Source organism: Neopsephotus bourkii, unplaced genomic scaffold, assembly GCF_033783945.1.
Source record: "Neopsephotus bourkii isolate Nb327-2 ecotype Australia unplaced genomic scaffold, CSIRO-AGI_Nbou_v1 NB_951, whole genome shotgun sequence".
NCBI lineage: Eukaryota > Metazoa > Chordata > Aves > Psittaciformes > Psittacidae > Neopsephotus > Neopsephotus bourkii.
In genome coordinates, this window is record NW_026901445.1 from 3151845 (window position 1) to 3168487 (window position 16643).

The window sequence follows — 16643 nt, forward strand, 5'->3', positions numbered from 1 at the left end:
ATGGCTCAGAGAAGTGGTAATAGGAAATGTAACTTTCCAAGAATGTAGAAAAAAAAGGTGGAGAGTGGAAGGAAATCATCAAGAATATTAATATGTCAAATTGTTGTTTAGCATTCAAAGTAGAAGCAGATTTTTCAAAATAAGATCATTACGTCAATACTTTTCTTTTTCTGAGGCCGGGTTTTCTGTTACACGAGACGTTAAAAGAGGATACCTTGGAGTGAAATATGGTACAGAAGTCAATAGTTAATGGCGGGGAGGGGGGGACGGGGGGGGACGACAAGGAAAGACCCCAACATTGGGAAAGAACTGTAGTTTGGAAATGTTAGCCAGGTCTAAGGCTGTGGATTTCAGCCACCTTTATGGCTGCTTTATGTCAAGCTTCTAGTGTATATAGTGTAAACTGTTGGAAATAGGCAGTGTTGTTGAATGCTTTTTATTGTGATAGGGCCTACCAAATAAGTGAGAATAGAGCTCATTGTTCAACAAGACTGAAGTACTATGTAGTTTCTGCATGAAAGTGATTACACTCTACCCAATAGGAAGGCTGATCGTGCCTTCCTTAACTGTTTGCACCATGTAAAGTTGCAAAAACTGGGACACAGCTTGGACAAGATACGAGAGGATTGTCCCTGTGTTCTATTCAGATCCTGCTCAGTGCCTGCTCCCAAAAGACTACCATTTTCAGTTTCTCTTAATTTTTTAATCATCAGTGATTATAGGAATTTAGGTTGAATTACGACTGATTGCAGCTACTTCTGAGCTAAGCATCCTTCCTTAGCAGTCACAGATTCTACTTCTTTCTTGCCTGTTTTTTTTTTTTTTTTCAGAAAAATAATGCTATTTCCCAAGGTAGAACAGATTGAGTTAAAGTCTAAATTGCAAATGCTTTTGGTGTCATCCTGATGCCACTAAAACTGCAATCTCTTTTACACTGACATAGGAGAGCTGGCATTAAATGGAGCAGAAAGGGAGATGGATAAGAAGGGAATGGATTGCAACCAGCTAACGTTCTTCCCTGCTTTACATGAAAGTTTCCATTCAGAAGACTTCTTGGAACTGTGCGTGGAGAGACAAATTATATTGCAGGAGTTTGCAGAGAGTGAAAAGGTAGGAAATATGAACTAGAAAATCTTCTCTGGAGAGATGGCATTTTAGAGGGTGAATTGAATACGCAGGCCTACCTGTTCCTTTCAGTTTGGGGTTCAGGTTTATTTAGGCTACAGTAAGTATCATCACTGTTTCCTAAAAGCAATCACAACTCCTATGTGGACTTACTGTTGAAAACTATTTAACATTAACTCTTTGAAGTAACAGAAAAAAATCTTGGCATGTGACCAAAGTATTCTCATACCTGTGAGGCAGTATTATCTGAATTTGCCAAAGACATGGCAAATTACGAGACTGAGAATCCATGTTCTGCTTCCCCACCTTTACTCATGCTCAGAGCAGTGCTTGGATCAAATTTGTTTTTTTCATTTATTACCTCTAGAAAAGTATGCCAGTTTGTATAGGCTGCTAGTTCAGTGATTTTTAAATCTCGTCCTGCTGAATAATATTCAGAAAATATTTTCTTCCTCTCTTCATATGCCTTTTTTTTCCCTGCTCCCCCAGGAGTACTGGAAAAATCTGATTTTTTTGCAGTGTACGTGTTTTATCCAGTAGCATCATTAGCCCAAGAGTTAGTATCCCAAAGTAGAAGCCGAGGGTCAGACTTGAAGTATTTAAACTCAGCCATCACAGTGCTGTGACAGTCATATATATAGAAATAATTATTTTATTTTCATGTCTCAATGCCATTGCTAAATTTTCTTAATGCTTTGCTAATGTCCAGGGGGTCACATTCATGTTCTCTAACATGAAGGCTTCATCCTGTTATTAGAGCTGTTGGTACACTGTCTGTCTGTACAACAAAATTAATTTCCCAGCCCCTCCTCGTTTTTTTCTCCTCACCCTCTTCTCTCCAGCAGAAGGAGACAGGCATGAAAATGTAAGGCATGTTTTCCATGCACTGATCTCATTTTGAGCCTTAAGGCTGTCTGTCTTTTCTCCATGTAACTCCACAGGAAGCCATCAGAAACGCCAGGCATGGTTTTTTCCAGCAGCAGTCACCGTGTTGCCGAGCTGACAGAAGTATTAAAAAAGGCAGTAGGGGGTGACATTAGCTGTCCTGTGCTCACTTAGTGCGCTGCGGTCCTGCCTCGTAAATGGCTGCCTCGTGGGCTGTTTGCACTTTAAGCAGGCAACTGGAACCATCTTACCTACTACACTGCACAGGAAAGTCATTGTGATGCTTTGGCAGATACTAGATTGATTTCTGGAACACAAGGGTAGTCCTTGTCTGGAAAGTGATAGTTGTTTTATAATCCTACCCAGTACTTTTTCTTTTCTTTTCTTTTTTTTTGCATTGCTATTAAACAGACACTTTTGTACATATTCAGATATATGAGATGCCTTTCTTGCAGAAGCAGTAGATCAAATGTTATTGACTGTTGGTTCTGAGTCTGTTCCTCAGCAAGTTAAATATGAAGAATATACAGGTCCAGGTGGGGTATTCTTATTGCTAATATCTTCTAAATTTTTTGTTTATCTTACTTGAAAAATAAACAGAAAACATTTCTAGGCATTCCTGTGAAAATAAATTTAAATATTCAAACAATATGAGTTTACCACTTGGTCTGCAAGAGAAAGGGACTATAAAGGAGAAAGCAAATGGATATAGTTTGAGTATAGGCTAAAGGATGCTATTGAGTGGGGACTAATCATATGAGGGAGCAGTCATGCTCTGCATGTTTGAACATCACCCAGACCATGCAAAAGAGTCCTTTGAATGTGTCATCTTTTTTTTTTTGTCCCATTTTAAAAGCAATATCTACCCACAGACTAATGTGTTTCCCAGATTTCAAAGTCAAATATTCTGAATTTAGAATATGCCAGAAATAATAAGTTAATGCCAGATCTGTGCAATCACAGTACTCAGTGACATATTCACTTGCTGATTTTATTGTAAGACTATCCATTCTGCTTCACCAGTACAAAGAGTGGAGGGTATGTATATCCAAATCCATACCTTCAAAGTAGTATTTAGTTGTATTAACCATAAATCTGTCTCTTCCAGTCAGGATCTTTGTAATATATGTAACTGTAGCTTCTGTGTTTTGCAGCTAGCAGGAATGCTATAGACTCCAGTCATCTTCCTTACACAGAGTTAATATATCACTAAAATATGTCCCTCCTGAGCAAACTCTATGAAAGCATAGTATTTATTCCTGTAGTTACATAGTAACGTAATGCATATACAAAGGGGCTGAATTCAGGCTGACATCTGAGAATATGATTTTGAAATCATAATAATACTTTTTTAAATTGTGTGTCATTCCAAAGCTTAAAAACAGAAGCCTCTCTCAGACCTCCCAGGAATTACAGACTAATAGCAGGGATGGAGGCTCAGGGCAGTTGCTTGCAGACTAGAGGAGAGTGGTGGGCCGGTAGCTGAGATATTTTGTTGCTTCACCTTCTCCCATACAGATGGGTCCAGCAGGGACCACTTGTGAAAGCTGGACAAGAGGACTTCATGGTATGCCTGGGACAAATCTTACTTTGACCTCAAAGCTGGGAATTGAGTCATGTCATTGCTGAATGTTTGGAACTGGTGTTGTAGTTACAGTAAAGTGGTATCTATGGTATTATGCCCAAAGCACAAGGAGATGGTTTTATTTCTGCATGCGAGTTAATGTATCGGGATATATCAGACTGCAGGTGCAGATTTACAGATTGTTTCTGTTAGGGCTGTCACTTAGAAGTTACTGAGCTGTCATACTCTGGCTGCTTGGTTATAGTTTTTGCTGAGAAGTCATTGAAGTTATAGTATGTGAAGATTATATTTTGCATTTATCTTTAGTGTACTGAGACTGCACACACCATATGCATGAAAGGAGATGTTACACAACGTGTGTTGCTACTGAATTTTGCAAGAGAAACACAAATAGGATCCTGTCCTGGCCTAATCTATCAACATGCCAACTAAAAGCAGAGCCAGCTCTTTAAATAACCCTAGTTTACCAGCAGAGACAGGGAGACTGGATTCCTATACCTGCAATCTGAGCCCCCAAGTGCAAGATTACCTCCCTGGTCTTTACAATCCTAAAGAAATCCTGCCAGGTTGTTAATGTGTGGTTAGCATGTACTAGATGAAGAAAGTGTTGGAAGGCTTGGGGAATGGTTTTGGTGTAGAAATTCTGAATTTTGGAAAAAAGTAAATTTCTGTTTGCTGGCAAGTGATTCGGGACTTAGAAATCCAAGCAGCTGGGGTAGTGAATCTGAAGTTAACAAGAGGGCATGACCTAGCAGAAATCTGGGCACAATGCCTTTCCTTGAAAGAGGGGCTGGACAGATCACAGGACATGGTGGGAGCAGCAATAGAAGGGACTAGCATAAATCTGAGGGAGTGGGATCCATGAGTGGGAGAAAGTAGCTGATTAAAGAACAGGCTCAATTGAAAGAGGAAGCAGCTGTAAAGTTCTGCATTTAGGACTGGCGGAATGGTGTAAAGGGTCTGCATTCACTTAGTGGAGCCATTGTTTTTAGAAGCATCAGCACCTCCCTCTGAGGTTCTCAGGAAATGAAATGCAGAACACTAAAGCAGGCTGTTTTCATGGGAGCACTCTTACGCTTCATTTCAGCATGAGGATGTAGCAGTACAGAACATTACACGTGCTGACATGCAGTAGGAACAGAGTCTAGCTATGTGATCAAAGCAAAGAACTCAGAAGCCAGGTCCTTGTCACAAGCCGTTTCCCTTTTCTGTGTCTTAGTTTCTTATTTTCCCTCCTTGCTGCAGGAGCAGAGGTTGTGATGCCTACTCCACTGCAGGAAGGAGTGCTCAGCAGTAGTAGGGGTTTTCAGTGTGAAACTCTGCCTGTGTTCAGATGGGAGTGTATGAAGAAGGACATAGTGTGGCAGATGATTACTCCTCTGACTTGCTCTATCTGGGTTTCTGCTACAGTAGAGAAGACACTGGGACCCCCTTCTCCAGCCTGTGCACCTCCACCCATATCACAGCTCAGTGAACAACTTTGCTAGTAGGTGCAAATGTCAGGGTCTGACTCATGCTCTAAGTGTCACCAAGAAAAACACCCAGAGCATCTTTAGCCAGATCTCTGCTCTTCTGGATGTGCTCCTTCACCACACTACTTTGTTCCATAGATACACTTCCTAGTATTCTCCCTTCATATCTACTACTTGGTTGGTTTGGTTTTTTGTTTGGGTTTTGTTTGTTTGTTTTGTTTGTTTGTTTGTTTTTGTTTTGTTTTTGCTGTTGTTTTTTGGTTGGTTTTTTGTGGGGGGGGGGAGGGGCAGGGGTTGTTGTTTTTTTTAAGTGTTCTCCTTAATGAAAAATGTCTTCAATTGTAAGGCTGTAGCTTCCTCTGGATTTCTTCAGGGCTCCAAAAACCCAGGGCCCTGGCTGGCATCTCAAACAAGCACAGCTGATTCCCTAACAGTTGCTTTCTGTAGAGCGATGCAGCAAGGAAAGGAGAAGGCAGACTTTGCTGTGGTTCTTCCCTAGAGAGCTGCAGGAGCAGTGGTAAGGGCATGAACTTTTGTGAGCTGAACTAAAGCGAAATTTAAATGATTGTGTTAGCTTTTGGCAGGATTTTTTATTTTGAGAGGAGCCTGGAGTGAGACAGAGATGTCTTGGTGTGCAAGAGGTATGAGCACAATGCAATTGGAATTGTCTTCCAGATGCTTTGATCAGCTAAGGGGTGCCAGCTTCTCAGGCTCGTGATGGGCTGGGACAGATGTCAGCTTTCAGTACAGAAAGCAAGCACAAAGAGCAGTCCCAGTGCCCACAACCATGTACAAGACAAGAACCACCTTCTGCCACCCGCTTTTCTCACAGATACCTAATATTCTTTCCTTGCAACATTTGGGAAGTTGTTAAAACCTGAGAAGTGCACACAGAAACACCTCCTACATGGGGTTTTGGCTCCAGTGAAGTAAGAGAGGGAGGGTGAGTAGAGGCTATCTGCAATAAAAGGGATGTGTTCTGGGTCTTCTAAAGCAAAGCTGTAAGCACAAAGATTGCTTTCTAGTGATTGCAAAGGGCTTCACTCAAGTATGAGCAGAAGAAATTTGATCTCATGTTTGTAACAGTTCAAATGTGACAAAACTTGAGCCTAGAGCCCCCACCACTAAAGACTAGGTCAAACAGATTTAATTTCCTTTGATCACTGAGCAGCTGGTAAGAGTGAAGCAACCTGTCATGTATCCTTAAGTTGCGATTTATGAGACTTGTGTGTGACAGTTTCAAAGTAAGATGAGACTTAAACATCAACCAAACCAACAATCATTGCAGGGAAAGTCTTGTGAGTAGCACAGAGAGTAGGTGGGATTGTATTGCTCTTGCCATGATAACACATATTTGCTTCCCTAGCAAAAGTTGTGAAAGCAATGTATTTGATTTCATCTACTCGTAGTCATTTTAAACTCAGTGACCCTAAATAACATTAACCCTACTTTACAGAAAAGTTCTTTGTAGCTGGTGCACCCTGGGATCCCTCAATACACCAGAGAAAGGGCAGAGAGAGTATATAACTACAGGTTTCATCTCTGTGATTCCTGATACAGTGGTGCCTGAATGTGTTGCTTTTATGTGTATCATGCAAAGTTATTGTAGCTTTTGCTGAGTAAATGATTAGAGATAGCTATGAGTGTTTATAGAAAAACGTAAGATGTTGCAGTGAGTGGAAAGGGGCTTTAGGAAGTTCCCTAAGCTACTGGTTGCTGAGAACGTATATGAAGATCAAGAATCACTCCTTGTGATTATACTTGTTTCTTATACACTTTCCATAAGCTTCTGTTACTAAGATGCAGGATAGTTAATTAGATGGGCATCTGAACTGACTTGGAGTAACCGTTCTTTTGTCCTTATTCTGTAAAAATGCTACGTTCAGGAGATTTGTATGGGATGGGTAAATGTGTTCCAGTGTCATGGTTTTGTGACTTTAATTTCCTTGCATTGTATTTTTCCCTGGAGGGGCCATGTTAACACTACTAGAGTCTGCAGGAATAGATGGCTAATGCTAACCTCCCCTAGGGTTTGTGAAAACTGTGAAAACTGTTTGCATCAGGTAATTCCTTTGGAAATCTGCCTCTTTATCTCCAGAGCAGATATGCTTGTATTGCTATTTGCTTAAATGCAACTGGAACATTTACAAACAGCTCTTCTGAAAAACAAGAAAGAAAGAAAAAAACCCCAAACCATGTCTTTAATTCCCACTTACATCTGAATGAACAGAGCAATCAAGAGATGCAGGGCTCTGGGCAATACCTTAGAAGGTAATTATTCAATTATTTTATGTCATGTTTGCTTAACTGATTAACGATTTTAGTGGCTGGTGGACTGGATTTTGTTCTGTTTCAAAAGAAAAGGAAAGTTTTTATTTAATCTATGGTAATTTGAGACTGCTTGGTGTTTCAATGCAAGACTAGGTACAAAACTGTTATGGTAGGGGTTCTGTAGTACATCTCTTTGTCAGATCTTTATTACTCACCTGAAATAAAATGAGCCCTATTCTCCAAATAAGAACAATTGGCTCAGCCCACGGGCCTTAGGATTTCTAACAGTGCAGATGTGTTTAATTCTATTGGGGGTGATATAAAATTGAAGAAATGGATTTGGCACTGGTTGCTATTACTGGCTGAATAGTACAGATGACAATGTACCGGGACTTGGAGTTTTAAGGTTTGAGAAAGGGTGGTACTTGCTTTCTCTCCCTCTAGGCCTGCCTAAGTGTCCTGCTCCTGCCTTAGGTGAAGTAACAAAGTGTTTAGTGCCAGACCATATGAGTGATCATGAGCAGGGCCCTCTTCACAGTCCATGTACCTCCCAAAACCACACATATGATCTCTGGCACAGGGGCTGGATTTGCTGATGTAGATTTCCTAGAGGTCTGGATTTCAACTTTGTGTCATTTAGCTATTTTACACAACTGCCTGAGGTTTCAATGTTCAGTTACCTTCCTTTTGGGAAGAAGAGATCTTTCTGCTATTTAATTACTTCTGGAAACCCTGTGGTTTGCTAATGTGAGCAGAATTCCCCAGTACACTCAGCACAAGCATACATGCCTCTAACCACGTAATGGCATGCACAAACAGAGGCACTCCAGTTCAGAGACTTCTGTCTACCGAGACAGGTTTTCCTTTGGGATCTGCAGGAGAAGTGATGGAAAAATGCTAGCTTCTTCTTAGAAATAATTTAGAAGGGAAAGACAAAGATATTGAAGGGATTTTCATCAAAAAATACTCACAGAAATCTTCCATGATTGTTTTTTGTAAACCCAGAATTAAAAAAATCTTCTGTGCCCACAAAGTGACTTAAAAATGACCCCCCCATTTTGCTCGTAAAATAATTGCTTTTCAGTGAAAAAAAAAATTAAAAAAAAATGGCAGAAACAAGATTTTTTTTCAATTATTTATCAATTTATCATTTATGTTATGTTGGCATCCAGACTGAAATCTTGTGTAGCAGTGCAGACCTGAATTAGCCTATGTGTATTTTGGGATGGAGGCAAGGAAGGTTGTAGACTTGGTTCCAGAATTAGTGTTGTAGTAACAAAGGCAAAAAGTGAAGGAGAATCATGCTTGTCCTACATATCATTGTGTAGACTTTACATGATGTAGTAGAACCAGTGCTATTTCTGGGTCTTTTTTGCATGCACAAAAAATAATACACAACTTTTGTTCTTATAAAGTTTGGTAGAGCTGAGATCACTGAGGTCTTAAGAGTAAAAACACAGTTTGTGATACTTCTCATAATTGTCAATCAGTTCTCTCAAGAGCATTGCACTAGATTTCAGAACCAGCAAACTCCTATTATGTAAATACCTCTCAGATCTATTCCCTCTGTATGCAGCCATTTGGTCCTTGCTGGACGCAGGCTGCAAAATTCTACACTCATAGTCTGTATTGTATAGAGCTCAAAATTGTGTTGATTTACAGGGGGAGCTTAGCAGTGAGAAGTTTTCTTAGTATATAAGGTAGTATTTCTTTTTAAGATTGTGGGAGCATTTGTGTTTTGTTGTAGTATGAATATTTGAAAGCATTTTTGCAAATAGAGGGTGCTTCATCTGAGATAGGCTAATAGCCTGATGGTTAGCTCCTGCCTCCTTCCTGCAATTGTAGGAATTGGTTGGAAGTTTTTTCCAAACTGGGCACAGTCAAGAGAGGTTTCTAAACTACTCCAGGATGCTTAACTGAATCTTTAAAGCAACTAGAATCATAGACTCATGTATTTTGATTGGCCTTCTGTATAAGACAGGAAGGAAAAGTTCCAGTGTAAGGAGTTTTGTGTTACCAAGATTTCAATCCACTGTATGCTGATTTAGCTGGCCATGTTGGGTTAGATATTTAGTAGATATATTAGATTTTTTCCTTGCTCATTGCTCCTTGGGATCCCTTTTCAGTTTTTTTTTTTCAAGTATAGATTTCACTAGGATCTAAATAAATGTATTTGCTTTTTCTCTGTATTCTAAATATACATTTATTTATTATATGCCACTGTTTTTCTCTATGTCACTTGTTTCCTCAGTGCTTCAACCCTCACCTGTATAACTGTCCATATTTGCTGTCTAACAAAGTTTTGCAGTGCTAACTCCTGCAACATTTGCAAGCTTTTAATATTCTGTATTCATGTTGCTAAATATAGCTACAGAGAGATGGGGAAGGAACAGGTTTACTGGGGGGGAAAGAGTGTCAAATAATACTAATAACACAGAGGCATGCACTATCAGTCATATGGCGATTTTGTGACTGCATCCCTATAGACCTCCCAGACAAGATGACAGCTGGTTTAGCACGTACGTATGTCTGTCCTCCTGCACCATTGGGTCTCTCTTTGCTGTCTCTGTCTCCTGTGTTACTCACCCCAGCCTTCATTATACTTGCTTCCGTACTAGGTCACATTCAAGTGCTCTGTGGCAGTTGTGAAGGGGCATAGAGCATTGGAAGGAGTGCTGCTCTTTGGCAAGGAGCACTTTTACATCTGCGAGTGCTTTGTGTTATCCCCTCTAGAAGAAGTGTACTGCACACGTCACTGCTTGTCCAGGTGAGCCATTCATTCCTCCCAGGGATCTGCTTGCTTAACTTCAGTAGTGGCACATGGATATGCAGAATTTGCACAGACTTTGAGGGAATTTCAAAAGGGATATTAGCACAAGAAGTTTGCCATCTTTTCCATCTGTTCACAGAATTGTTAAACCTAACTAACACAGGTGCTTGTTCACAGGCTTTGTGCACTCTTATCTCCAACAGATGGAGATGGTGGGCAGTCTAACACACACTGCTGTTTTTCAGTTCTCTTAAAGTGTTGTTAATGTTTTTTTCCGATTGGCTTTTATTCATATGAAACAGTCATTGCAGGAGCCGTTAGCTCCATTGTCTCATATGGTTTTTGTTTGTTTCTCCAAGACAGAATTGTAATTAATACTTGGCACACTACTACCGTCTTTGCCTCATGATTTATTGAAACTGATCAATATGGAAAATGAGTCTGTTAGACTTAGCTCTTTGCACATACTGTGTGCTCATGTGCAAAGCCTAGTGAGACAGTGAATAACTCAGTGTTTTTACTCCCCGACTGTCTGCTCTGCATCTAATTCTTATGAAATCCAATATCAATCAATCTGATCAGGTGACTTAAGGATGAATTGAACTTGGTCTGATAAAAGCTTAGGTTGTTTTTCCAAGGGATTTGCTATAGGCTAAGGTGAAGACAGCAATAACAGTATATACACACAACTAAAGTAATAATGAGTTAACTACTTAATTATTAGATACAATTAATTGCTATTTGTAATAGCTGTGTGTCCATATGACAGTTGTTCTTGATGGAGGCTTTCAGGTTCTCCCACCCAGTTCCTGATTTTCAGACTTCAGTGTGTGCAAAACATTGCTGTCTTCCTACTTGCATGCACTAAAATGTTTTCAAACCTACCCTTAGCCTCCACAGGCTCTTTATTTCATTTTGTGAACTAGTACAAAATCTGCCTTCAGTATTTAGCTTTATTTTCAATTCATGTATATCCCAGTTGATATTGCTATCTTAGTATTTTTATTCATTTTTAGGGATTATTTGGATGTCCATTAGGGTTCTCCTAATATTTTTTTGTTTGTTTCAAATTAATTTTTATTTCTTTATGTTTTTCACTTCCAGCATCAGTGATCCATTTATTTTCAACTTATGTCATAAAGATCATGCTCTGGGAGACCAGATGTGTTCTCGTTATTCATATCATGATATAAAAGAGATTCATTTGATGCGCTTTCTTCTGCAGGTAGGAACTAACTCTAATGGAATTAATGCCTCAGTCATTTGAGGGAAAGCTTCAGGAGGAGTAACAACTTGTGACTGAAAACTACTTGCATGATTTTTACTAAGACTGCTGAGATTTCTTTGCTTGAGTCCAAAATGCTTTTGCTCCCATCACTGCTTCGTTAGCCTTTGGTAATACAAACTCCTGCCTATGTTCACCAGGGTGTCTAAGCACCCTCGCTGGAGTGATTGGCTTATTAGTAGTTAGGCTAACAACGTTCTTCACAGTTTATCTCCATGTTTTTGAAAATAAGACAATTTCCTGTTTTTAATGGAAGCTCCCAGTTAGTGTCTAAATTTCAGTAATACTCAGCTCCCACAGACTTCAGTAATTTTGGACATCAGTGGATTTATGGGTATGTCTAACGTACTTACTCTAGGCCTCTTGGAATAACTTTCAAGTTGTGCAAGTGAGTCGATAAATGAATCATAAGTTGAAGCAGAGGTATGAGAGCTTGTGCTTGCTCTAGAGGGTTTTGGTACAGTTTAAGAGTAATCCAGAGACTCCATTTGACAAAAAATATGAAGTTTTGAAGCAGCCATGACTAGTTACCTGTTACCTAGTTACCTTTTTGGAAGGTTGAAAGTCAGCACAAATAAAAAATTATTTGGAAAATTCAAAATTTGGAGAAAAATAGGGCTGATAAGTATGGCCCTTATCCATGACTCAGCCCCATTTTATTTTATATTTAATTATGTACGCAAAATGGACAATTTTAGCAGGTGAGACTTGCTTCAGGATATAACATATTTCAGTGGTTAGGTCACTCTCTAATCATGTATAGGAATGTTAAGTCTTGTTCTGAGCAACTGCATGAAGCTTATTTTCTCACGCCAATGATGAGCAACTGGAAGAACAGAACTGTAACCTCTTCTGGCTTTGTGAACAGCATCAAAGTTGGCAGTGGAATCCTGCCACCACCTCACATATTCACATGTCTGTGTATGCATAGATTTTTTTAACATGTAAATTGCAGATGCTTTGTGTGACCAAAAATGAAAAACGGAGGTGAGTATAAGCAGTCTTTGAGTGGGCCTGGCACAGAGGTGGGTCTTGTTGGTTTGAGGGGGCTTTGTGGTTTGTTGGTTGTGAGGGTTTTGTTCATTTAGTTTGGTTTTGTTGTGCTTTGTTATGCTTCAATTAACGAACTGAAAACACAGTTATCTGTACCAGGCTCTCAAAATCTTGTACCAGGACTCCATGCCACAAGCTGCTTGGAAAAAAAACACTGCAGTAAAAGAAGGAAACTGATTTCTTGTGCTTTCCCTGCAGGGCAGGTGGATCAGCTGTTTGGGCAGCTGCTGTGCCTCAGAGAGCTGATCTCCTGCTCATGTACATAATCCAGCTTAGAGCAAAGTACTGTGAAACTACACAGCCCTGTTCTGTAATGGTGACACTTGAGCAGACTTGGTCTCAAAAGCTGAGCTTCAGAGCAAGTGGAGTAAGCTGTTTATTGTCGTAGCTGCTCTCATATTACCTTTCTGCATTATACTTCATTTGTGAATCATGCATGGGGCAGTTGCCATTGTGGTGTTTTTCTAGGTTTGTATTGCGCCTGCTGCATTTGGATTAAAACTCATGTCTGGGTTTTACTTGCTGACTTTGGACAGAAAAAGACTACTTACTGAGAAAATAATAGGATTATATGCAAATGCCCCAAATAAACAATGTATAGAAACATTGGGGAAAAAAGGGGACTCATTTTTTCAACTTTGATTATTTAAAACATCAGTGAGAAATATTACAAACTCATGTACCTGCTCTGCTGCTCTGCTGCTCTGGCCAGGAGAAACTATTTTGGCATTTCTGTTGAATTCGTTCTTCATTTAGAAAGCAGCAGGGTTGCTTTCTTAAAGATCTGCTATTTAGCATTCCCTTTTCGTATTATCTTTATCACTAATTATAAATTAATGCTACTAGTGTCTTGTTAATCACACTGAGATTTCACGAAAAATGCTTTGGAAGCAGCAGGAAGAGGCAGACAATGGAGCCAATGTCTGGAGTTTGTTTTTTCCTCAAAGCGTTTGAACTCCTAATCAACCCGGTAGGACCATTCTTACAGTTGGAGAAATTTGGGATATTTGGCATACTTTGCTGTACTTCTTCACGCTTGATACAAAGTCAAGAACTTTTCATTTTTAAAGCCCTGAAGACCTGGACAGGCCATGATGGACTCTTTGCAGCAATAGGTTTGTTCTGCAGCTCTTCAGACTGTAAATTTGCCTTTCCAGGAGATCGCCTTGGAAATATTCTTCAGAAATGGCTATTCCAAATTTCTTGTCTTCCACGACAGTGACCGAAATAAGATATTTAAGAGGTAATCTTTTATCCTGGCTTCAAGAGTTTGTCTTGTTCTGCCCCAGGGGCTTTTTCTTCAATTGCAGCTTCTTGGTCTTTAATGAGTTAAACTCAAGCAAAGCTATGAAATTTTCCTTTTGCCAACCTGTAAGTTCTTCAGAGCCATTGTTTTAATAAGGCAGCTAATGCATGTGTAGGACTCTTCTAGCACCCAGGAGTGTGTTTTATGTCCCTGCATCCCAAGAAATTGCAATTATAGATTTGTTGCTCTTTCTCACTGGGATAAGAGCCACCTCCATCTCACTTCACAGTACTGTATGAAAGGAGGTGTTGGTTTTTTTTGTTTTCTTCTAATATAGGAAGTTTCATGAGATTCTTTAGGGATGTTTGGTTTTGGTTTTTTTTCTCTGGCTCTGAGTTTGGTGTGGAGTTAACTTTTAACAGTGGAAGTTTTGTTTTAAAAGAATTCACTTTATGTGCTTGTTTTGTTTGTTGGAACTTTAATGTAAGACTATGAAGTGAATAATTTGCACTTTGTTTTCTTGCTCTTTTTTTCCCCTACTGCAGTTCTGGCAGTTATATCAGGTTTACGCTCACCATCCTTTACACAAGAAAAATACTTCAATATGTAGTACTTCTGGTAAATTCTGCATCCTGGACTGAGGATTGGTACTGTTAATTTCTAAGCAATCATTGAATTTCCTTCTGCTCCTGAAATCTCTGAGCAGTTTCTAATGAATTATTGCTTTTGCTGTCTTGTTTTGCAGCTCTGTCCTAGGTTAGAGTCTCAGTGAAATGCTGTGGTGTCTTTCAGAAAGAAAGTTGCTATCAGGACATGATAAAGATTGCATATACAAATGTAATGTGTACAGATAACCATTTAAATTGTTATAATGTCACCTTTCATATCTTCTGTAGATTTTGCTCTTTCCAACCTGCTTTGAAGTCAAAGGGGATAACAGAAGAGTCCCTGAATATAAGGTAAAACATAAGAAACATTGGATAACTGTAGATAAGTGCAATTATAAGTGTAAATAATTTGCACCTTAAAAAAAGCATCTAGAAACTTTATTTGTGCCCCTGTTTTAAAGACTGAAAAATATCCCCAGAACTCTGAAAAGTGTTCTGAAGTGCAACGCCCACAGTATGAAAACATGAAGAATGTGTTGAGTAGCTGGTTGTGCATAGTTGATTAACAATTATTATCTCCCTAATATGATTCATTAGTAAACTCTACACAGATGGCTAGTGTGGGAAAGAGGCAGACAGTGAGCTGAGGTTAGGGCTAATCTATAACCCTTCTGCATAATGGCCTCTTTATTGTGTGGTTAGGGCAGACAGTGATAGATGTACATATGGAAGTTTTGGCATGTTATAGTAACTGTGCGGTGGAGATTCCAACTCGTCCCTCAGATTTACCACTGTAGGAAAAAAAGTTTTCTCCTGGTGGGATGTGATTTAGAATATGTTCCATGCTGACCTTGAGTTACTTGCATACCTGTAGCTCTTCTCAGTTTGGATATCTGAGGAACACAACCCTAAATGCCTACTTGGTGGCCCCTGAAGTGATCACCTGGAGGCCAGAATCTGTTGAGACCTGAGGGGCAGATTAGCACTAGGAGTTGTGTCCTGTGTCAGCTGTACTCTTTTTCATTTTCACTCTATCTGTTATAGATCATTACTGATCTTGTAAGAGAACATTTTCACCCTTAGGTACCAGCAACCAGCTTGCAAAAAAAATGTAAGTGTAGCGTGCAACCAACTCTTGCTAGAGCCTAACCTATGCCAGAGGTGATGGTTGACTCTATGGAGATGTTCTATGTGGAGTAATCAATAACTCTCCCCAGGATTTCCTTTTCCTGTTCTTGCTGGGTGCCCAACAGGTAGGAATGTCTTGATATAAGATCTACTATGGCTGCAGGAACTTTGGGCTTTAGCTGGGCTCATGATTATTGTAAGAAACATTTGACTTGTGTATGTCTTGGAGATTGAAGCAGGCTGTATGTCTAGGTTTGAAGTAGCCTGTCCTGAATTCCATAAGTTTTACTCCATTTGCTGAGAGAGAACCTTATGCATTTTTAGCATATTTGAGACTGTAAGCTGCCTTTGCCATAGCTTTGGCAGGGCCATGTTAGAGCACAAGCTAAAATAAGATAAAGAAGATACTGCCACCGCCTAAGAAAAGCAGCTCTTAAGTGGAAAGTTAGAGAAAATGACCCCAGTGGGCATGTTTCCTTTTACCAAGCTCCAGTCTGGAAACTGAAGGACTTGATGAGTTTACTTTTCCCTCGCTTGAATTCTGGAGCCTCTTCTGAGTTAGAAAAATTCCAGAGCAGCACAAGGGGCTCCTTCCCTATCTAGGGGGCAATGGCCATGTTTCCATAGCATGCCAGCTTTTCCTGCCCTACCTGAAACAGGAAGGCAGGCCAAACAAAGCTATTTGCCCAGACACACTACTACTAAGTGCACAGCTGATGCATGGAAAAAAATAAATTGCTAGTTTGATGTATCATATGATGTTAAGGTGATAATATTTCTGGGAAATGCCATATACTTTTTTTCACCTAGTTCATAGGAATAATACACAGTTCTGACTTGCAGACTCTACTGTAGCCATTTAAAAACAGTAATGGGCTGTTACTGGACAACTGGGTATTTTGCCCCTGGCACTTTATTCTTCATTTAAATATACTTAAATGTTTGCTGTTACCATATGTTACTGCAGCCACAGACAGCACCTCTTCTCATGTCATGCTTGATTGCTTTTATAAATTGCTTATTGCTTATACCTGTATATTGCTATTTGCAGGCTGTCAGCACTCTCTGCCCTAGGGATGTGATTTAAGCAAGTAAATGCATGTGCTTAGGTGCTCTTGTGCATGCACACATGTGAACAGGCAGCTAAAAGTACTGTGGGGACACCAGACCTGATTTCATCAATTCACCAGCTGCCTCTTGCATCATGGAAGAGGG

General features: G+C 39.8%; 1 protein-coding gene across 1 annotated transcript in view; it reads left to right on the plus strand.

The window, feature by feature from the left end:
* Positions 1 to 16643, plus strand: part of WDFY4 (WDFY family member 4) — a 140068-nt gene that overhangs the window by 82678 nt on the left and 40747 nt on the right. Inside the window, exons 43-47 of the mRNA XM_061358826.1 lie at positions 944 to 1110; positions 9957 to 10105; positions 11213 to 11333; positions 13604 to 13689; positions 14589 to 14651. Coding sequence (XP_061214810.1) covers positions 944 to 1110; positions 9957 to 10105; positions 11213 to 11333; positions 13604 to 13689; positions 14589 to 14651 — 586 coding nt within the window. The remainder of the gene's footprint in view (positions 1 to 943; positions 1111 to 9956; positions 10106 to 11212; positions 11334 to 13603; positions 13690 to 14588; positions 14652 to 16643) is intronic.